Source organism: Myxocyprinus asiaticus, chromosome 8, assembly GCF_019703515.2.
Source record: "Myxocyprinus asiaticus isolate MX2 ecotype Aquarium Trade chromosome 8, UBuf_Myxa_2, whole genome shotgun sequence".
Classification (NCBI taxonomy): domain Eukaryota; kingdom Metazoa; phylum Chordata; class Actinopteri; order Cypriniformes; family Catostomidae; genus Myxocyprinus; species Myxocyprinus asiaticus.
This window is the reverse complement of record NC_059351.1, coordinates 21,203,565-21,227,136: the sequence shown is the minus strand read 5'-3', so window position 1 is coordinate 21,227,136 and position 23,572 is coordinate 21,203,565. Positions and strand designations below refer to the sequence as shown.

Sequence of the window (23,572 nt, the reverse complement as noted above, 5' to 3'; positions counted from 1 at the left end):
ATTGGCCCGGTTGCTAGGGTGGGTAGTGTCACATTGGGTTAACCTCCTCATGGTCGCTATAATGTGGTTCTCGCTCTCAGTGGAGTGCGTGGTGAGTTGTGTGTGGATGCCGGAGAATAGCGCGAAGCCTCCAAACACGCTAGGTCTCCACGGTAACATGCTCAACAAGCCACATGATAAGATGTGCAGATTTACGGTCTCGGACGTGGAGGCAACTGAGATTGTCCTCTGCCACCCAGATTGAGGCGAGTCACTACGCATCCATGAGGACTTAAGAGTGCATTGGGAATTTCACTTACGCTTTCACTGCATGATGTAGCCTATTAGAATGCAGTGTGCTAGTATAGGCGTTAAGGTCACCGCATCACAAGTTAAGCTAGGGTAGCTGCCTAAAAATGCATGACTGAAGTTAAAAATGAGTGAACAAACAGCACCAGGAGACAAAATACAGACACCACCAGCCTCGCAATCTACGTTGTTAGATTTAATTGCTAGACGTGGGTCATCCTCACTTGCATGGAGGATGTTGCTCAAAAGATGGCAATCTGCAAACTATGTCAGAAATCGGTTGCCGTTAAAGCCAAGTCGACAAGCTAACTTGTTTAACCATCTGTGAACTAACCACCACACAGAATATGAAAAGCTTTGGGAGTCAGCTGTCCACAACAGACCTAAACCAGCCAAGGTACCAGCACAAACACATACTCAGCAAACTTTAGCAGAATCATTCTGCAAAAAAGTGCCTTACGACAAAAGCAACAGATGGCAAGACATAACAAACGCTGTCACCAATTACATTGCACAAAGTAAATCCTGTAGGCCACTTTGAAATGGTTTACTCATACTTGCACTGTTTGATCTCAATAATACTTGCACTGGTGATTTAGGGCTGGGCGATAGGACGATGTAATCGGATATCGACGATGTCTTAAAGATCCCGATGCCGATTGCGAACTGACAATGTTCGACAATATTGGGAAATAGCAAAACCATGGATCTGAGAAGTCGGCAAATATATTAAACAGTGGTCAGGGTGTGAAACTAGCACCCGCCATGCGCAAAATGCAACGAGGCTGAATCCAGTTCACAAGCTCCTCGTCCAAATGCAGGTATTTCATGCGTGGGTAATTTTGCTCATCTACCCGCAACAGGCAGGTGACATCTTGGAGTGACACATGACAAGAAATGCTGTTAGTCACGAAGACACATGCTTGAAGACACACACTTTATTATACATTTAAGAACAGACAAATGAGGGGGCCTGGGTAGCTCAGTGGTAAAAGACGCTGGCTACCACCCCTGGAGTTTGCTAGTTCGAATCCCAGTGCGTGCTGAGTGACTCCAGCCAGGTCTCCTAAGCAACCAAATTGGCCCAGTTGCTAGGGAGGGTAGAGTCACGTGGGGTAACCTCCTCGTGGTCTCTATAATGTGGTTCGTTCTTGGTGGGGCACGTGGTGAGTTGAGTGTGGTTGCCGCAGATGCCGTGAAGCCTCCACACGCGCCATGTCTCCGTGGCAACGCGCTCAACAAGCCATGTGATAAGATGCACGGGTTGACAGACAATTGAGATTTGTCCTCCACCACCCGGACCAAGGCGAATCACTACGCGACCACGAGGACTTAAAAGCGCAATGGGAATTGGGCACTCCAAATAAAAAAAAAATTAAAGACAAGAGAGACTGATTTGCCGTTTGTTCAGATGCATGCAGCACGAGCCTGTCATGTGGAACAAAAGCATGTCAGCGTGCAATGCAAGCCTGTCTCGTGGAACAAGCACATGTAAAGACTTTACTCGGTTTTTTTTCTGTTTTATTAATCTGAAAACTGTTTGCAAGAATAATGTCATCTATGAGAATGCTGCAAATTATCTCCGATCATCTTGGGAGGTGCTTTGAGTTTAGTTTGCTTTATTTCCACACGGTTGGAATGCATTGTGAACACAACTCTGCAGGTTCAGTAATCTATATCTTTGCATTAAAAAAAAAGACAAGTGATTAAATCACAAAATACAAAAACAGTTTCACCTTGAACCTAAAATTGAGTTCCATTTTATTTTCTTTAGGCAGCATTAACTGTATTACAAGAATGCAATACAAACACATTTGGCAGCATTATTTTGGGAACACAAGGGAATTTTTAATCTTTATTATGATTATCATCATTACATTTATGATTGTCTTTAGTTCTTAATCTGTAGGCTATTAGTAATTTTCCACCTGGTGTCGTTGACGGATGTTTGCGTGATGGCAAATGGAGCCGTTGGAGACTGTAAATGTTTAAATAAGGTGGTTACATAAGATTTTTTGATCACTTCTTGCTTTTTTCGTTTAAAGTGCAATTTGAATTTAGAAATGTCTTATGTTTTTCGTGTTTCAATAAATGTATCAATTTCTAAAATGTATCAAATGTAATCAGATAACTGCAATGTTAAGATAATTAGCGATAAAATCATTTACATATCACACAGCCCTACGGTGATTTCAATGTTTTTGTATAGTTTTTACTTGAATGCTTCAGTTTGAAGTAAATAAGACCTGTTTTCCTTAAATGTTGTTTCCATTAATATCATTAGTAAGTAACAATATCCTATTAACAAGAGCAAGCAAGTACAATATAAGACTTTTACAAACACATTTTCGAAGAATGCAAAATATCATCTACTTATTATCGACTAAATCCCAGAAAATAGACATTTATAAAAAAATTAAAAAAAATAAGATAAAATAAAAAAAAATCGCACACCACTAATTCAAGATATATTCTCTGAAAGCAAGTCTAAATATCTTACATGCTGCTTCTGAGGTGAATATATCAAGGATTTTTAGTTATTTTAAAAATATTAGAATTTGTAATATTATATTCAACATCCTCAGATAAGATTTTTCTTCTGCAGTATAGCTCCAAAAGTAAATGTGTGTTATTTTAAAGGTGTTTTAGATATTTATATTGGAAAACAAGCCAAAACAAAAACAAATCAAAAATTTATTTTGTTGCAGTGTAAAATGGCTGATGAACTTTAACTCACAAAAAAAAAACTCTTCTTAATAGAGCTACATTTTGTCAACTTTCTTTACAATAAAAAACACACAATGACATATTATGGGTCAATATGTCACGAGCCATCATGTTATAATCTAGCTACAGCAAGCACGCGTGAGGGACACGCGCCCCCGTGCCAGAGTGCACATCAGCCAGGTGCAGTTTCAATCCCTCCCCCTTAGATGGTTTCTACGCGCTGACCTCACAGAGAAATGCCAGTTTCGGAGTTTGTACTTATTTACATGACCTGCTTCCTTATTATTTTTAAATTTAATAAACTAATTTAATAAACTTAATTTTAATAAAGATATCACGCCCAAGTGTTTCATTTTAAGACGCTCTGATATGCAAGTTTTCCTACCGGCTCTGCTTTATTTCACAACGAGTGTGCTTCTGTATTTACTTATTTTGTATTTTTGTTTCATTTCCTCATACTTTGCGATCTATATCACCTGAAGCCGTTTGGAAAGTTTGGAGTGCGTCTGGACTGTGAGCTGTGTTTTCTCCTCAATCAGGCACGAGTTACAGTGCTCCTCTCACGTGTCATCATTAGAGTTTGAGATCTCATGTTATGATAATTGAGGTCAAATGACTATTCGACAACAAATTTTTTCATTGTCGACGTTGTCGATAACGTAGACTAATCATTTCAGCCCTAATATTTATAATCCAAATTTCTCTTGCTTCATCCGGCATCTTGGATTTATTTTTCCACCAAGCTCATAAAGTTGCATTCTGAGATCGCAAACCCAGGGAAGAATACATAAAATGCTACCTTAGAATTTGGCCAAAACTAGTTTTTGGAACAGCCTTTGCGTCGGGGGCACTCCTATGATGTCTTAATGTTGCCTTCAGAGGATGCTCACTAGGTTTTGGAACAAACCCTATATATGGCTCATAAAAATAAAGCAGTGCTAGAGGTGTAAGTGTCTTACTGTCAAGCAGAGCCACTTCAGGTTTTATGGAGGCCGTCTTCATGAGGGGCCCCATCACCACAGGAAGATACTGCTGAAACTCTTTGCCCAGAATCTTACACATGCGAGCCCACGCTGAGATCATGTAGGAGATCTGAAGGAACGAGAAAAGATAAATGCCACAAAAGATGCTAGTTTAGAAATGGGACTCTTAACTCATTGAGTGTTTTGCTGACCTGCGGATCATCGTCTTCCAGGTCGTTGAAATCAGTTTGTGTTTTCAAAAGTAGCTGCATCACGGCCGACGCGTCTGGCATGAACTAAAGAAAAAAAACAATAGGGTCATATAGACAACAAATAAGGAGTTTATATGAACCAAAACATGTTTGTCGACATAACAGTGACAAGTTGGCATACATGTGAGATTTAAATGGGCTGTATTCCACACTTCAAGCTTTTGACCTTTTAATTAAACCCTTAGAGACTCAGCGTAACAAATGCAATGTTTGTTCAAAGCAATTACATTTCCAATTTTCATTAAATATAGGCAAAATAAAATACATAACACTCGACACTCTGAACTTTCACAAGTTTTGTCTGGAAAGAAATATGCATATTAAAAAAGTCACAGCAAGTTTGGAAATAGCCAACACATTTGGAACAAAGTTGGCAATTTCCCAAGTATTTAACCTGCAATACTGTTCACTGATTGAACAACTACATCTGCCAAAAATATTAACTTTCATAAAGGAGACAATTTTCCAAGTGTAGCAAAATTGAAATTAGTGGTATAACTTCACTTTTTTAAAACCATTCTGAGTAAATTCTAGAGACTTGTGTGTGAAAATCCCAGGAGATCAGCAGTTACAGAAATACTCAAACCAGCCCGTCTGGCACCATCAATCATCCATGCGATTATCTAATCAGCCAATCATGTGGTAGCAGTGCAAAAAATCATACAGATATGGGTCAGGAGCTTCAGTTAATGTTCACATCAACCATCAGAATGGGGAAAATGTGATCTCAGTGATTTGGAGCGTGGCATGATTCTTGGTGCCAGACGGGCTGGTTTGAGAATTTCTATAACTGCTGATCTCCTGGGATTTTCATGCACAACAGTCTCTAGAATTTACTCAGAATGGTGCCAATACATCCATGATGAGAGGTCAACAGAGAATGGCCAAACTGGTTCGAACTGACAAAGTCTACGGTAACTCCGATAACTGCTCTGTACATTTGTGGTGAGAAGAATATCATCTCAAAATGTTATTCTGAGATGCGGGCTGGCGCCGTTTTGGCGGCGGCACGAGAGGGACCTACACAATATTAGGCAGGTGGTTTTAATGTTGTGGCTGTGTGCGCACGCATATATATATATATATATATTTTTTTTTTGTACTGTACAAAAGGTTTTGAAACACTTGACTGAAATGTTTCTCATGATCTTAAAAATCTTTTGATCTGAAGGCGTATTCTTAATGTTTGAAATTAGTTTTGTAGACAAAAATATAATTGTGCCACCATATTCATTTATTTCATTATAAAACTAAAATTTAATAAAAAAGTTTTTGAAATTGATGACTTGGACCAAATAATAAAGAAAATCAGCCAATAAGTGCCCAAGATAGATGGGAACTCCTTCAATACTGTTTAAAAATCATCCCAGGGTGATACCTCAAGAAGTTGGTTGAGAAAATGTCAAGAGTACATGTCCAAATTCTAGACAAAGGGTGTCTATTTTGAAGATGCTAAAATACACAGTTTTGATTTATTTTGGATTTTGTTTAGTCACAACATAATTCCCATAGTTCCATTTATGTTATTCCATAGTTTTGATGACTTTATTATTCTAAAATGTTAAAATAATAATAAAAAATGAGTAATTTTTTCAAAACTTTTGACTGGTAGAGTGTGTGTGTGAGATGAAGCCATTTATTACTACATAGTTGTTTGGCTCCTTTTTAAAATCATAACAGAAATCACTCAAATGGCCCTGATCAAAAGTTTACATACCCTTGAATGTTTGGTCTTGTTACAGACACACAAGGTGACACACACAGGTTTAAATGGCAATTAAAGGTTAATTTCCCACACATGTGGCTTTTTAAATTGCAATTAGGGTCTTTGTATAGTCAATGAGTTTGTTAGCTCTCACATGGATGCACTGAGCAGGCTAGATACTGAGCCATGGGGAGCAGAAAAGAACCGTCAAAAGACCTGCGTAACGAGGTAATGGAGCTTTATAAAGATGGAAAAGGATATAAAAAGATATCCAAAGCCTTGAAAATGCCATTCAGTACTGTTCAATCACTTATTATGAAGTGGAAAATTCGGGGATCTCGATACCAAGCCAAGGTCAGGTAGACCAAGAAAGATTTCAGCCACAACTGCCAGAAGAATTGTTCGGGATACAAAGAAAAACCCACAGGTAACCTCAGGAGAAATACAGGCTGCTCCAGAAAAAGACGGTGTGGTTGTTTCAAAGAGCACAATACGACAATACTTGAACAAAAATGAGCTGCATGGACGAGTTGCCAGAAAGAAGCCTTTACTGCGCCAATGCCACAAATGACAACACCTTGACACGCCTCACAGCTTCTGGCACACTGTAATTTGGAGTGACGAGACCAAAATAGAACTTTAAGGTCACAACCATAAGCGCCATGTTTGTAGAGGGGTCAACAAGGCCTATATTGAAAAAAAATACCATCCCCACTGTGAAGCATGGTGGTGGCTCACTGATGTTTTTGGGGGGGGGGGGGTGAGCTCTGAAGGCACGGGGATTCTTGTGAAAATTGATGGCAAGATGAATGCAGCATGTTATCAGAAAATACTGGTAGAAAATTTGCATTCTTCTGCACGAAAGCTGCGCATGGGACTTTCTTGGACTTTCCAGCATGACAATGACCTTAAGCACAAGTGGTTACAGGAGAAAAAGGTGAAGGTTCTGGAGTGGCCACCACAGTCTCCTGACCTTAATACCATCGAGCCACTCTGGGGAGATCTCAAACGTGCTGTTCATGCAAGACGACCAAAGACTTTGCATGACCTGCAGGCATTTTGCCAAGACGAATAGGCAGCTATACCACCTGCAAGAATTTGGGGCCTCATAGACAACTATTACAAAAGACTGCAAACTGTCATTGATGCTAAAGGGGGCAATACACAGTATTAAGAACTAAGGGTATGCAGACTTTTGAACAGGGGTCATTTAATTTTTTTCTTTGTTGCCATGTTTTGTTTTATGATTGTGCCATTCTGTTATAACCTACAGTTGAATATGAATCCCATAAGAAATAAAAGAAATGCGTTTTGCCTGCTCAATCATGTTTTCTTTAAAAATGGTACATATATTACCAGTTCTCCAAGGGTATGCAAACCTTTGAGCACAACTGTATGTATATATACACACACAGTACTATGCTAAAGTTTTAGGCACTTGTGAAAAATGTTGTATAGTGAAAATATTTTCTAAAGTAATGCCATAAACAGTTTTGATCGATCAATTAACGTTGTACAAAATGCAGTAAACATAAAAAAAAAGCTAAAAGTAATATTTGTGTGACCACCCTTGTCATCAAAACTGCACCAATTCTCCAGGGTACACCTGGGCATAGATTAAGGTTCTTGGCAGCTAGGATGTTTCAAGCATCTTCGATAATTCGCCACAGATCTTCTATGCGTTTAGGCAGTCTCAATTGCTTCTCTCTCTCCATGTAATCCCAGACTGACTATGTTCGGTGGGGGGCTCTGTGGGGGCACATGCCATCTGCTGCAGGGCTCCCTGTTCCTCTATTCTATTTGCCAAAAAGTTTTGGGAATCTAAAATCTATATTTTATATTAACACACTAAAGCAGAAGATAAAAACCATGTAAAGACAAATGTTTTTGTGAAAAATCTTATTTTCCTAAGACTTTTGCACAGTACTGTCTGTATGTATATGTAAATATATATATATATAAAAAAATCTCAGATACTTGGGTCAATTTATTAATTACATTTTCCAACCCCTGTGAATTTTACAATAGTCTTGATACAGTAGCAGAAAGCCGGCTTTATGTAAAAGACCCATTACATTTTGTAAATCTCTTATGAAATGAGTAACTTTAGGTAATTTGATTCTTTCCATAACAGTTTAAAATATCAATATTGGGCTCCTCTGTGTGACTACTTCACATTAGGGTTGTGTTAATGACCCGTTATGATTTTTAAACCTCTTGTGCATGTGAAATGAGTAACACCACCGCCAAGCTGTAGAATACTGCATAAGCGCAGATGTTAAACATAGATGATCGTATGTTTACCAGTTCATAGGGTGTGATTTGTCTGGGTACACTGGGAAGTTCTGCTTTTGTTCCCATTAAAACCCACCTTCTCTTTGCCCACAGCCAAGCCAATCAGACTGATGCATTCGATGGTCTTTCCTCTGAGCAGGCGGAGCTCTTTTTGAACGCCATTTTCTACAATGTGTTTGAGGGACGGCATGAAGAGGTCGTAGTATGGTACAAACTTCTCTTCTGCAGTATCAGCCACTGAGGCGATGGAGGTCACAACCTGTTCCAGCACCAGTTTGGTTCCTTTCTGGATCAACTAAAAGAAATAAAATATCAAAAGTCAGTCACCATAAGCCATTATGACTATAGACACCAGCAATATTGAACACTGCATGCATGTGAAGTAGTCACACTGAGGATACTATTTTAGAAATGTTAGAAACTATTAATGAAATTAAAAAAAAAAAAAAAAAAAAAAAAAAAAGGAACAACTGAATTGAGGGCCAATTGAATTTCAATTCTTAGCAAAATTTAGAGAATGAAAGTGAATTCATTTCAAAATTGAAGTTAAATAGACCCCAATCCAGAAAAAAACCCAAATCTCACCACATTTACTTTGTTCACCTAACAGAAGGGAGAAAAAACTTTGAGTGAATGTAGTTTCTAATACAAACTGCCTTAACCATTTAACCAAATTTATTGGATTGGTTTTGGCAGTGCAATACCTCCTGGAGTTTGGCAACCATGATGATGTGCAGATGTTGGACTAGGCTGTCTAGGTAGGGGATGAGGAGGGTTTTGGGACAGTCCTCAGTGAAGTTAATAAGAGCAGCCGCTGCGTGCGCCTGAACGCGAGGATTCGACTGATCTTCCATCGTCTGAAGGAGCGCAGAGATCACCTACATGAAAGCACAATAAGAAATGTGACTGGTACTGGAATGCATTTGGAGTACAGATGGCAAAATTAATGCTTTAATTTTTGCAACGTTTACTCTATATTATGACAGCCGAGAATAGTAATCTCTTAATTATTTTCAATTAGCTTAGAATTGATAGACTGCCCAAATGAAAACTATGGTCCTATGATTTCTGGAATGCGGAAAACACAGATGGAATAATGAAATCCAGTTACAAAAATTGAATCAACTACAAAACACTGAATGTCACAGAATGTCATATATTTGGGATAAAATGAATGTTTGAATGCACAATTTATCAAAATTAAAATTGACGCATTAAAACCCCAAAGTCTACTTTAGTCAGACACCAACACTAGGCGTCTAGGTATAGGACGTGTGGCGCAAATAGTCATCAGCAGAGTGCTCGAGTATTGCAGGAGTGTGGCCCGATTTCTCTAACTGCACACACTCTGAACGCGTAGAATACATATGTGATCCACAAGGTGGCAACACTCACAGTTGAGTCGTTGCTGCCACGAAGTGAAACCAATATTAAAACAAAGAACACAAACCGCATAGAACTAAAATTAAAAGACTGCGGAGTAACAGGACCGAACGGAACCAAAACTCAACAGAACAGAGCGCCACACTAAAAACTGTGGATCAGATAAATGCATGTGAAGTTTATGCAGATAGTTCTTTCATCAACATACGCACTGCCCTGGCTGCTTTCACTTTTGCACGCTGTCTCAGTGTTTATATTTGCATTTCCCTCTGAACGCCCTTAGATGCGATATACAATATCAGGGTTGCTGTAGAGTTTTTAAAATCAAATTTAAGACTCAAGACCTTTTTCAAAACCTGAACAAACAAAATACCGTATCCCCATACCAAATCAAACCAACATAATCTCAAAATAAATCATGCATCACAGACTCTTAAACAGGCAGGGGAACACATTCAACATGGCCTTAACATTACTTATCGGGGGCCTGGGTAGCTCAGTGGTAAAGACGCTGGCTACCACCCCTGGAGTTCGCTAGTTCGAATCCCAGGGCGTAATGAGTGACTCAGCCAGGTCTCCCAAGCAACCAAATTGGCCCGGTTGCTAGGGAGGGTAGAGTCACATGGAGTAACCTCCTCGTGGTCGCTATAATGGGATAAAATGAATGTTCTCGGTGGGGCGAGTGGCGAGTTGAGCACAGATGCCGTGGTGGATGGCGAAGCCTCCACACGCGCTATGTGTCTGTGGCAACGCGCTCAACAAGCCACGTGATAAGATGCGTGGGTTGATGGTCTCAGACACGGAGGCAACTGGGATTCGTCCTCCGCCACCCGGATTGAGGCGAATCACTACGCGACCAGGAGGACTTAAAAGCGCACTGGGAATTGGGCATTCCAAATTGGGTGAAAAAAAAAAAAAAAAAACATTACTTACCAGTAAAACAGGGTAGGCTATATATAAGTTTAAAATATTCATATGTAGAGATCATGTCTTATCACATTAAAACTGGTTTATGTACCATTATACAAATGTCAACCAATATTGGATCGTGCTGATTCGGTAATGTGTTGAAAGCTAGTTAGTCAGCCAATAGTTTTTTTTTTTTTTTAAACTGGTAGCCTGTATTAAATGTTCTTAGTGTTTCCTTCCTGTGATGGGGAGGGCCAGACAGAGGCTACAAGAGTCCAAATTTAACTGGGGGGGGGGGGTTGATTCATGGAGCATCTGTTTAACCTGCTTGAGCCCCGTTATAAAGTTCCTACAAGAACGCATTTCAGCAAATCTGTATTGCCCATTCTATATAAACAAGCACACGCTGTAATTGTCCAGCAGGGGACACTGTCAGTGCTAACAGACCCGCCCTCTCTTCTGGTAATGTGAATATTCTGATTTTCAAGAAAAATAAAACTTTAAAATTGAGTGATAAGTGGTGAGCTAAAAAAAGACGAGACACACAAAAATCTGCACTGCTAATGTTTTAATTTTGCTGCAACTATTTTAATTGCACTTTTTTCCCTTTTATTATTTATGTTTGTATACAATGTGCATATAAGAGGCTCTAAGTTTTGTATTGTAATTTCATTGAAGAAATAGTGCAGTCATGTATAAATGAGCCTTCACAATAAGAATCGTTGCCCATCAGTCACTGTTTTCTCAAAATACCGTGACAATGAAAAACTTTGATACTGGAATGCATTTCGAGTATGCCTGGCAAAAGTTAACATTTAAAACATGAACTTGTAATATTGTTTACAATACAAATAATACTTTGCTTATTCAATACTTTACTCGTCTGCCACAATATCTTCGAGGGCTTTTCTCAAACAAAAAATATTAATTTTATTATTCAGCATACCATGCATTAATGATCTACAGCCCCAATTAAAACTGAATGCAAAACATTTAGAAAGGCAAATTTCATAAATTAGGGTAAAATATTTTTTTAAAGCTTGCTTTATTCCTATGCCATTCTTGCACAGTAAACTGAGGCAATACCTTGTCATGGAACTTCTTCTGGAAAGTCGGTGCAAAATCTGTGGCCATCTGTCCAATTGCATTGCATGCGGCATAGCGAACTCTAGGGTGCTAAAAAGTTTGAAAAAAATGCAAAGTTTAGCATGATGAAAGTACGACTGAAAATTTCAAGTGACTTATGTGCCATCAAAACCAGGTTATCTCACCGGATCTTGACAGAAGAGCAAAACGAAGCTGACGATCTCATTTAGAATGGCCTCCATCTGTTGATGGCAACCCTCACCGATAGCAGACAGAGCCATGAGACCAGCGTGCCTGTACTTCCAATCAGCTGCACGGAAATGCGGCAAATTCAGGTTTACAAAACTCTTAAAAAGAAACATTATTTTTAAGGGTTCTTTTTTGTTATACAAGATGTTGAAAATGCATGTACTTACGGTTCTGTAACATTTGCATGATATGTTGTTTGATCATTGGGAGGACGATCTTTCCTCCGAGACCACAGGCAATTCTGTCTAGCGCACTCTCCCCTGCCACTGCATTGCTGAACATTACAAAAACATACAAGCAGAAGTTCCCTTAATAAAGAAATCTATTTTCGCAAGTCTCTTTATAGAGCGCAGAGTTAAATTGACCTTGGCTCCATTTCAAAGCTTAAAGAATTGTATTCATAGGTGAACCGTTCCTTTTAACAGCCAAAACCTAAGTTGAACAGACCTGTCAAAGTCATCATCTTCAAGTTCATCAGCCATGGCCCAGTCCTCATCCTCCTCTAGGTCAACCATCATACTCAACATCTGCGGCACTGAACAAACATTCACAAAAAAACATGTTCAAACAAATGAGTGATTCACTAGCAATGCTTGTATTTCTGATGTTTCAATTGTTCTCTCACCACTCTGAGCAACGATGTTGGTATGTTTTCGGAGCATGGCAGCAGCAGTTTCAGAAAGTGTGACGATCACCTCCAGTGCCAGCTGTCGCTGCATGTTTGTCAGGTTTGTGTCAGCACACAGCTGCGGTCAACAGAATAGAAACTCATTCAACCATAACGACTCAATGTAAACACTACACAAAACCACTAATAAATGTAAACCTAACTCAGCCCTAACCAGGCTTAATAATAAAAAATAAAAACAACAGCAAAAACAATCTTTTTTTCCCCATTAATTTTTTTTAATTCATTAAAATCCCTTATGAAAGTTCTAAGCCATGAAACGAACCAACCAACTCCAAGGTGAATCACAATATTTCAAACTTTGATTTGATGAACTACAATCCCATTAATCATTTCAAGTGACGTAATTCAATTAAAAACAATGGAACTATTGATTTAAAAGTTTTTGATTATAACAAGTTTAAACAAGTAGTTTGAGACTGTAGGGAGAGAAACTGGATTGTGTTATTCACAGTGCATCAGTTGCAGCAGAGCTCTTTTGGTGCACTTTGCTGGCTACCATTCTGATTGGTGGATCTTTCGCTTCATGGGTAGTGTAGAGTTTAGTGGGTAGTGTTTAAACCAGGAATTCTGCTTTGAAACACTTAAATTACGTTGAAATAACACGGCCTGGCTTCAACAAAAGCATATACCATCAGTTAACCTCAGAGCTCACAGTAGGCCGGTCTTAAGTGCTCATTCATATTAATTCACCAATGGAGAAAATGAATGAAATGGTTACTTTTGCAGTCTTTGTAATTATCAAGTATGCACTGATTGGCTAAGATTCTTGAGTGAACTTTCTCATCACATTAGCACGCTTGTTTAAACCTTAGCATGCTAACATACCAAAGACAAAATTCATGCCATGTTTCTGTAACCGGGCTATGGAAGACGCATGGAATCGGCAGCTTCCAAGCATAAATCACAGATATTAATATGTGCCTGTCAAATATAACCTCGAGTATCAGCATGGACGAGCCGCCCCAAGGAACCACCAGGCACAACAGAGTTTAGTCCACAGTTTAAAGCAGTGGTTCTCAAACTGGGTGTCGCGACTTGCTGGTGTGCCGCAAAATTTCTTCAGTTTAATATTTTAATAGCCACCAGTTAAAAGTACCGGCAGAACAGAGTACTGACGCAATTCCGTACCCATGCACTGTTTGTCTACAGCCAGCTTTTTAAGCACTCGCATGTGTATGTGTGCATGCTCTCTTTAGAGTGCATTTCACGTGGTGAACGCAGCTGTGCGCGTGAACATTTAAATGCGCTCCTTGACGCGATAAGAATGTAAACAGACGTTAATATATTATGGGAGTGTTAACAGACGGGACAAAAACCTGCAGTCTTGAAACGATATTAATGGAAACCATCAATGTATTACATGTAGACAGGACAAAAAACTTCTCAAAATATCCGATCTGTGCAATGTGTAAATGCAGCCTAATAGAAGTGCTGCAGCTGTTATAGCCTATCGTTATTTAGTAATCAAACAACAATATTGACAAGAAAAGTGCTCACCGCTTTTGGCTGGTTAACTTCAGAAACTTTAAGCCCAATCAATTTCAATAACATGTCTGCTTTTCAGTCAAACTCTGTATTGGATCTTTATTAATGTATATCTAATAAATCACAGTAAATTTAAGATGTTTTTTTTCAATGAATTCGGTGTAATGTTTTTATTTCCACATTTTTTTATTAATTGCTACTGTTCCAAAAATAATACAAAGCACTGTTGACTCGGTTCTTTTTTTTATTACTCTGTTTTATTACTAGCTCTTGAATAATTTAAAAACTTTAAGCAATGTTTAGGAGAAACACTTGATGGCTACATTTTAACACATTAATATTTATATCAATATTAAACTTAAAATTAAGGAGTATTTTCAATCACATTGTTTATTTTTTCAGTGGTTGTGGTGCCATGGGGGGGGGGAGAATGCTATAAAGGGGTGCCGCAGTTTAAAAATTTTTGGGGAACCACTGGTTTAGAGAACTAAACATAAAATATCTTATTAGCTAAAGGTAAACTAATAGAGATTACCTTTAGGCTGAGCTGGAGTGTGGCCTCCAGGTTGGGCCTCAAGTATTTAGGGGCAGTGTCTGCAATCTCCACCAATGACTTCAGCACAGAGTCATCGCCACGGTAACAGGATTCATTCACTGCCTGATGAGAACATTTTCAAACTGCTATTTTAGATTTTAGAGCACTGCATTCTGAGTAGACAACTGTTAAATCGGAGTTGAGGAATCAGAGGTTAGACGCTCCTCGCAGGTGAAGTTAGAAGAGCTTTTCACCTGCAGGATGCCAGGAAGAAGGTCTGAAAAGTGTTTCAACAGCGCTGTGTTTCCCTCATTGGACAGGACGAAGGATGCAGCTGCACGCGCAGCCAGGGTTCGAATCTGAAAAAGAAATAAGGATTATGGAAACTAAAAAAAATGAAAATAAGAAGTTTATAAACCGGTGCGAGACACGGACCTGTGGGTTGTCCTGATCTTGCATGCACTGCACCAACATGCGCTTGATCACCTCCAGGTAATGCTGCTGCTGATTACCAAAAATACCAGGGAAATTCCTGAATGCGACAAACCATTCAATTAGAGAAACAAAATGAAAATGGACAAACTAGTACTGAAATAAAACAAGGGACAATTACAGATTTAGTGTTTTGTTAATTCAAGGATTTTAGCTTAACCATTTCATAATGCTTTTAATAATATAATTAGGCCATCCATTGATTTTATTCCACCATCACTGCAAATATATTGTGAATATCAATTTATTTTTAAAGTTAACCAGAATATTTGTTTTTTTTTAAAATGCATAATTATTCCGGTTTAAGCAGAATCTTAAACTTAGACATTCCAAACTTTTTTACCAGAAAACGTGCAGCGCTGCTTCTCTGAGGCTGACATCCTGCGAGTTAACCGAATCAAACAGGAACTTGAGGACTTCTGGCCACTGATTGTTCCCATCATCATCTTGAGAAACAGAAGACATTTCTTCACTTCTACTCCAGTGTGCAACAAAGTAATCACACAATGTTACGAAACGTTAACTTACCTATGAGATTGCGAGCAAGCTCGGCAGCGATGTCGCAGATCTTCTTGCGGATGTTGATGGAAGCTTCCGACTGGATTCCAGCGAGCAGCTCCGTTTTCACGGCTGTCTGCACGTCGACGGTCATGCTGGGGTAAACCTCCTCGAAAGATGAGGACAGTAGTCGACGCAAGAGCACGGCTGCCATCTGCTTAACCTGCATGAAGAGAGCACACGTTGAGCACAGGACACCAATTCCTTATCGTTTTAAAGGGAATACATTTAGAGGTATGATTTCCAAGAAAGGGTTTCCAAGTCTACACTTTAAAATAAGAGTCCGTTGTGTATTTCGGGTTTGTTTATAGTTAAAAGCTAAACTGGGCATCCCTCGATATCATGGCGCATAAACCTCATGCAACCAATTTGAATTCTACATGAGAATTTTCAATTTTAAAGAGCTAGGGATCAGTTCAACCATTTCAAACAGCAAGACAGCACTGACATTCTAAACAGCACTGATGAGAGAAAGAGAAAACACCTGCACTAGCATCAATAACATGACTTTTCACACCAACACACCCTTACAAACATTTATCGCAGTAAACTTTAATAGATTTTTTTCCATTACAACTGTGGTAGTTGTATTAAATCTAAGTTTTTAAATGTGTTTAGGCTATTATTTCATTTTTTCATAACAAATGAACAGTTTATTTTTAAGAAAGACTACCTAACATCTGAGGAGCAATCCATGGTCTTAATCAGGCGTGGACTAGCCATTGGGAGAACCGGGACTTTTCCCGGTGGGCCGCCCGCGAAATGGGGCCGCATGGGCTGCCGCGTTATGCAGAACGCACCACAAAACGGTGTCGCGATATGCGGAAGGGGGCAGCGATGTGCAGAAAAGGACAGCAACCCCCCCCCCAACAACATTTGGGCCAGTTTCTATTTTCTTCCCTGGTCTTAATTATGGTAAACACAAGTGCAAGTAGGCTACAGAGTAGAATATAAATTATGAATTAAGTCATGTGTAATTGTAATATGTTTGATATTAGAAACAAACTGGCCTGGCGTTGCTTCAGATATTCCTAGAAACACAATGATTCCTAAATCATTAAGAGTCTGATAAAAGGAACCCAATCTCTGTTATAAGGTAGGAAACATACAAATTTACTGTAGAAGCACAGTCCCAAATCAGTACTCTCACTATAGTGGTTAACTCATGAATATTCTAACAAGCCCTATAGAAATAAGTGTTAAGTTAGTTTGATTTCCCACAGCACCTTGAACAACAACAAAAACTGAGTTCAGAAGTTTCTAGATGCACAGATGATTGAAAAATATTACAAACAAGAAATACAACTTAAATATAAATTACAATTATGTAAAAAAAAAAAAAATAACTGCCACGTGATGAACGTGTACTTCAGCCACCACGGAAGACCATTTTTGACCCAGGAAAAACCCTGAGCTTCCTGTGCAGGTGGAGACAATGTAGACATTAGACAACACACAGCTGGAAAAGCCATCAACACCGCAGCGATCTACAGTTAAACAAAATGTGCAAAATAGGTTTTTAAAAACCACATCTTGTAGCCTATAATTAGGCTAAATTAGGGTAAAGTTGACCAGACACAACAAAATTTGCTCCTTGAAAAAAGACAGCTGGACGCACAGCCAAAGAACGGAACCAAATGCAATGTTTTCTGAGCTTCTTTTTTTTATTATAAAGTTGAGCCACTTTTAACTTTATAGAAGTGCTACTTTGATGGCCTTATTCACAATATAGCACAGCCTGGAGTGACATTGATTAAACGGTTATCAAAAATATTAAATGATGCCATTTTTTTATTTTTACATTTGATAAAAATTCATAAAATTACATCCACTAGAAAAGTTATTGACATGTTAACTAAGGTTAATTGTTGGATGCTGTGCAGTGATCTAGTTGGTGAACAGGTGTATCAAGTCACATTGGTTCTTTTGTATTTTAGCGCAACTGGATTGCCCAATCAGCATCCTTGTTTTTAGGTGGCATTTGACCTTTAGGGTGGGCAACAGATTCTCTTATTTCACCGTCAGACTAGCAAAGTGGGACATAGACATCAAACCAGGGTGGGGGGTGTCATAAGTTTCTTGGGAGGGCCAGGTTTACTTGGTTTTTCTGCATACCAAAAAACACTGGTCGGCCACGTTGATCACAAGCAAATTACGGACGCATAGGTAGTACGACTGCTTTGTGAAACTCTTAGTAGTCAACCACAGGCAAATGAGCCAACGATGCACACAGACGGAGGACTGTCCGCTATCTTTACATTCAGGTATGATGGTTTCTTTGACCCATATAGCATCACCACCACCCATTTAATATAGATGCCTACTTGGACAAAAACATTTGGAACACTTTTCTAGGTACACTGTCCCACTGTAGCTTCACAGCTCTATAAATATCTCAGTTCAGGACACCTAAAAGAGATAGTAGGCAAAGGCATAAAATACATTGGAGGACAACAAGATCCTCAAAGGAACATTCCAGGCACAATACAAGTTAAGCACAATTGACAGCATTTGTGACATTATATTGCAAAAATCTGGATTCCAGTGAGGCACTTAGTGGAAGTGAATAGGGCCAATCCGTAAATTATGAAATACCTTCCATTTCAAAAGTATAGCCACAAGTAGGGCCCTATGAAATCCATTAATTTTTATTCCTATTTCAGTTTTATTTTCTCTGAATTCCAGGTTAAAATTTAAGTACATTTTATAATAATAATAATAAAAAAAACCCTAATGAAATTCATGGAATTTTAATCAAATGAGAACAGAACAATTACTTTACAACATACCATTGCATTATTTTTTATTAAATGAAGAGCTTCTATACAGATCAAAGCACAATCCAAAACTAAATTTTTAATAATTATTTTCACTGAAGAGCATCACTGTATTCCGCCGGATTCACACATCTTCCATGAGCGGAGCGTGAGCGGCGAGTTTTCGTTTTTGCGACCATATTAACAGATTACACCATTATCGCAGCAAGCGCGAGTTGCGAGGTGATGCGTCCCAGAAGCAGCAGTGAGTGGATAGTTTCAGCATTGAGCCTATTTTTGCAGCACGGCTCACGCTGAGCTCAGCGGCTCTGTGTGCAGTAAAACACAAATAATCTAAGATTAAGACATAAAAGCTAAATTATTCAAACCGAACCTATAGTGCACTACAATTTATGTCTGCATGCAAGTAAACTCAATATAACTTAATAAACTGCCGGACCTTTTGCCATTCTGTGTATATAGTAGGGCTGCACAATTATAGCAAAAATCATAATTGTCGATTACTGCCCTTGATATTGTAATCACGATTATTAAATGTCGATTAAAATATTAAAATACCGTGATGTCACAAAGCAAGCAACCGTGTGGTTCTTCAGAGCAGCAGATTTCAATGGTGGATATGAGCTGCGCTCCAGTTTCTTTTAAGCATCTTTTAAGCATTATACTGTATTGTATTTTATATTGTAATAATGTTTAAGGTAAGGCAAATAAAAAATTTAAATTGATCTGTGGTATAGAATAAATTATATTATTGCTAAATTACTGCTTAAATTATTAGTCCACGTACAGTAAATAATGACATTCAATATTCAAACTTATTAACAGCCGATTTAAATCGACCAAGTTGCTGCATTCAGTAAGCCCTTCAGTGGCAAGACGGGACCATTCATCCCGTTAGATCCTCAATGGTGATCTTGTTGATGTAAGATCACCGTTAGATCATTTTTGGCCTCAGTGGTTGCACTTTGGAAATTAAAAACAGTCATTTGCGATCAGAGTTTGTGCGATTGCACACTGGTCTTATTGTAGTACACGATGGCACGTAACAAAACAAACCATGAATGGTCATTTACATGTCTCGCAAGCAGGCGATTTTCAGCGGCCTCAAGACATAAATGGGAAAATTTATCGGACGATGCGATAATTAAAAAAGTCAGAATATAAGCAGATTAATTAGAAATCTGCTGTCACTCACTGCAAGTTTACACTGTTTGAGACCTGCATTTCGACGCAAGCTCAATGACGCTCCGCACAAAGGTCTGCACTATCGCGAATGCTCTCATTAAAAACAAAGCTGTCTAATCAGCATAATAAAAGCAATTATTTACACCGCATCTATGCCTTGATTAGAACGGGATCGTTTTAGTTTTGTCCTGTTGCTCATTTGCAGTGTATTTAACATCTACGTTCAAAGCGAGAGGTGCAATATGCAATGAATCCAAAATAATTCCAAAGTGCTTTTCACTCGTTCTACAGCTTCTTTTCGGATGCCAGGTGATGTTTCTTCAGTATTAATTTTCGTGTGCCACGCGAACAGAGCTAGAACATAAAGCAAACATCTGGGCATTCAGACGGTTTAAAACTTGCGCATTAGGATCAGTTGCCATTACAGATAGGTCGGAGGACTAATTTAAGCGGCTCCGATTGGCCATTGCTGTTTCATTGCTCAACGGACATGTTGGTTATTGGTTAGAATACTCAACCGCTGCAAAAACACATAAATAGAAACCACTGACGTAACAGGAGCGGACTTAAATTGAACGCTGTAATCGTCAGTTTTAACGATTACATAATCGTGGCAGTCATAACTAATCGTGATTAGTTTTTCTGATTGTGAAGCCCTAGAATATAGTGGTCAACCGATATGGGTTTTTTCAAGGCCGATGCCGATATTCAGAGAGCAGGGTGGCCAATACAATGGTGAGTAAATAAAATGGCAAAAAAGTATTAAATTCTTATTTAGCACTATATTTACTCACTTTCACAAAAAAACTTTAACTTTGAAAAAGATAATCTAAAAAAAATAAAATTTTCATTTTAAATGGTAGATAGCAGTTTCTTCTGATTTGTTTGGTCATAACATTTTTGTAATTTATTTGCACATGAAAAATGTGTTAATATACTAGAAAAAGGAAATAACAGTACACAGTAGTCCAGCAACCATGGATGGCATGCCCATGTTTGCAATCGCATTTTCTCAAAAAAAACCCTAATCGAATCAACTGCACATTCAGTGCATTAGAGCTGTCAAATAAAAATTTGAAAATCGAATATTGGTCAAAGTTAAGAAAAAAAAAATGCACATTCGAATGCTAAAATTGTGCATTCGAATGCTAAAATTGTGCATTCGAATTTTGGATGTGTGCCAAGAACTGACGATGACTTCAGATCGATCCATTCTTGCGCTAAAAAGGCTAGACACAGTTGAACAGAAAGCAGGTGTCTCGAGATGCTTTTTAAAATTATTTTTTAATTAGACAGCATCTAAAAACAGTGCGGTTACGAGACCAAACAAAAACAAAGAAAAACAAAGACGTTCGCCTAGCGTGCGTTCACAAATAAAAACAAATGGATGGTTGTAAAAGCGACACGTTCCATGTGAATATCCCCTTAAAGTAGGTGGAGGTACTTGGCTTTTGCGTCTTGCTCTCTTATAAGCATTTCTCAGATTAAGCAATGAGTTTTTTTTTAATACTTTGTCAGGAAAGATGTGTCTCGAGATCCAAATCGCATTTGGTTCCATTCTGTTTGATTGAACAGCCCCTGGCCTGGGCTGATAGTCCAAGATGCTTCACCACCGAGTTCAGCTGAATACCTCTGCTATCTGAGAATATATACATACAAATGTAATGAATAAAAAAAACAATGTGGTACTTCGCTGTTATTATAGCTTGTGTCTTGGGTAGTATACTGTGGCATCAGTGCAAGAGTAACGCCATGTGGACTGCCTATTGACCGTTTAAATGAGACTGTGTTGCACACCGGTCTTATTGTAGTACACGATGGCACGTAACAAAAACCATGAATGGTCATTTACATGTCTCAGTCACTTCAAATGCAAGCAGGCGATTTTCAGCGGCCTCAAGACATAAATGGGAAAATTTATCGGACGATGCGTTAATTAAAAGTCAGAATATAAGCAGATTAATTAGAAATGGCGATATATCGGTCGACCGCTAGTATATAGGTGTACAGTATAGACGCAACATTAACCAATCACAACCAAGTGTGCTGATAAAGATGAAGAGCACGTGACTGCCCGCTGTTGTCCTTAAAGCAGCAATAACCTCAGCTTATAAGGACCTTAAAGAAAAAACTTGGCATAGGACCCCATAGATAACTATTTTCTGCGCAGAGGCGCTGCTGTTTCTCGCGGAAGAGACATGGCCAATGTGAAAATCCACACATTGATCGCCCTGCTCATGCGCCACTCACGTCTCACTCACTGGGAGGATGTGAACCCGGCGTCAATGAAAGCAGTGATGAAACTCTTGTTTGTGAGATATTGTTTAAATATAATTAATTATTATTGATATATTATCATTATTACTACTGCTCCTACACTGAATATATTTCTCTGTCGCATTGTTTTCAATTTCAGGTGTCTAGATAAATGGGACACTTATTGTGCCATTATAGCACAAAACCGGATGTTTTTGACGACTTCACACCTCCGGAAAAGCCGTTCGCTATATGGACTAATATGCTTATTAAAAGGCTATAATTTGATCATATAAATATATAGTACACATGTGATGCACGTCCTGACACCGGCTTCTCCCATTAACTTACCTATTCAAGTGCAGCTCATGCAAACAGTTTGTTTCATTAAATCTTAACATTAAGGTCTAATCATCACACTAGGACATATTACGATTCCGCGATTGTCCATTTTCCGCAACGCAGAAATCTTAGGGCCCTACACAAGTCAAACAATATGCTTGTAAACATGCTTTTAATGTGATGAAATCGCTTTCTAACTTCGTTTCCATAAAGACAGTCAACAAAACCTAAAAATGACTGTAAAATTTAAAATTTATGAATTTATGAAATAAAACGCTTCACATTTCTGCCCTTAAACTCTCCAAAAAAATGGCCCTATTCACTTCCATTGTAAGTGCTTCATTGTAGCCTCGATTTTTGCTTTAAAGAAAAGGAACGAGTCAAAATGAATTGTGGTAATCAACATCATGCCACAAATGCTTTCGATTGAGCTTAAAGAATAAAGATAGTCACCGTGACAGCTTTCAAAGCATAAAATATTTACGAATCCCTTGCAAAGAAAAAAAAAAAAAAAAAACTCTTCTCCAGTAGTGGTGAACCTGCAGCAAACCTTTGACAGACAAATTGCCACAAAGCTCATTTGCATGTGAAAATAATGAGTGCCGAATTTGCGGCAAGGTTGTCATGAACCCTCTAATTTTTGTAAGGGCAACCAAACAGAAAGACACTGGAGGGATTTTTCAAGTGTTAAGTATTCCAAAGCTGCTGGAACAAGTTCAAGATAGCGTTGTCAAAAGTGCAGGTATTTTGGTAAAATAAAAAAAGATGTAACGATACCAGCGTTTCTGTAGTACTGAGCACAGACTATCCAGTACCAGCGCGCAATATGACTGACACACGACTGCTTTAAAACGCTCATTTTGAGCGCATGCTCCATTACTCCTTACACTAAAATGGACAATTAATAAAATTAAAATTGCGACATTTCCTAGTGTGATTTATTAAATCGCTAAAGGCTGCAATCTTCGTGTGGAAGAGCTGCGTACTTTGAATGTATAATTCCGACCGCTCATACATGGAGAACCATTCACGACACGTTTCGGATGACAGAGCAGAGCACTAACCTACTGTCAACCACGCAGCACATGTAAACTACATATTTATATAATTTAATCACAGCATTTGCATTTTAATCTCAACTCAACTTTATAAAGCATTTAAAACAACAGAGTTCACCAAAGTGCTTCACAGTAATACAACTTAAAATAGGGATGCACCGATCCGATACCTGGATCGGTATCGGCTCCGATACTGAAGCTTTTAGATGGATCGGGTATCAGTCCGACGAGCCCGATCCAAATCCGATACTGCGTGTTAGTCATGTTAGTTACTGTCAAGCTCTAAAAATGACATAAAAGAACCATAAAAACACCAT

The 23,572-nt window shown here is 38.6% G+C and overlaps 1 protein-coding gene and 1 non-coding gene across 2 annotated transcripts in view; both read right to left on the bottom strand.

Annotated features, from left to right (window-relative positions):
• Positions 1 to 23,572, bottom strand: part of LOC127444906 (importin-5) — a 38,689-nt gene that overhangs the window by 10,447 nt on the left and 4,670 nt on the right. Inside the window, exons 3-16 of the mRNA XM_051704556.1 lie at positions 15,608 to 15,800; positions 15,423 to 15,525; positions 15,023 to 15,119; positions 14,842 to 14,946; positions 14,588 to 14,710; positions 12,502 to 12,622; positions 12,324 to 12,411; positions 12,044 to 12,150; positions 11,813 to 11,937; positions 11,628 to 11,717; positions 8,954 to 9,127; positions 8,326 to 8,544; positions 4,190 to 4,273; positions 3,975 to 4,107 (exon numbers count right to left, since the gene is read on the bottom strand). Of these exons, the coding sequence (XP_051560516.1) occupies positions 3,975 to 4,107; positions 4,190 to 4,273; positions 8,326 to 8,544; positions 8,954 to 9,127; positions 11,628 to 11,717; positions 11,813 to 11,937; positions 12,044 to 12,150; positions 12,324 to 12,411; positions 12,502 to 12,622; positions 14,588 to 14,710; positions 14,842 to 14,946; positions 15,023 to 15,119; positions 15,423 to 15,525; positions 15,608 to 15,800 (1,762 nt within the window). The remainder of the gene's footprint in view (positions 1 to 3,974; positions 4,108 to 4,189; positions 4,274 to 8,325; positions 8,545 to 8,953; positions 9,128 to 11,627; positions 11,718 to 11,812; positions 11,938 to 12,043; positions 12,151 to 12,323; positions 12,412 to 12,501; positions 12,623 to 14,587; positions 14,711 to 14,841; positions 14,947 to 15,022; positions 15,120 to 15,422; positions 15,526 to 15,607; positions 15,801 to 23,572) is intronic.
• LOC127445595 (small nucleolar RNA SNORA84) lies at positions 13,410 to 13,546 on the bottom strand. The gene has a single exon (XR_007898020.1). It is a non-coding gene; the product is annotated as a small nucleolar RNA SNORA84 (small nucleolar RNA).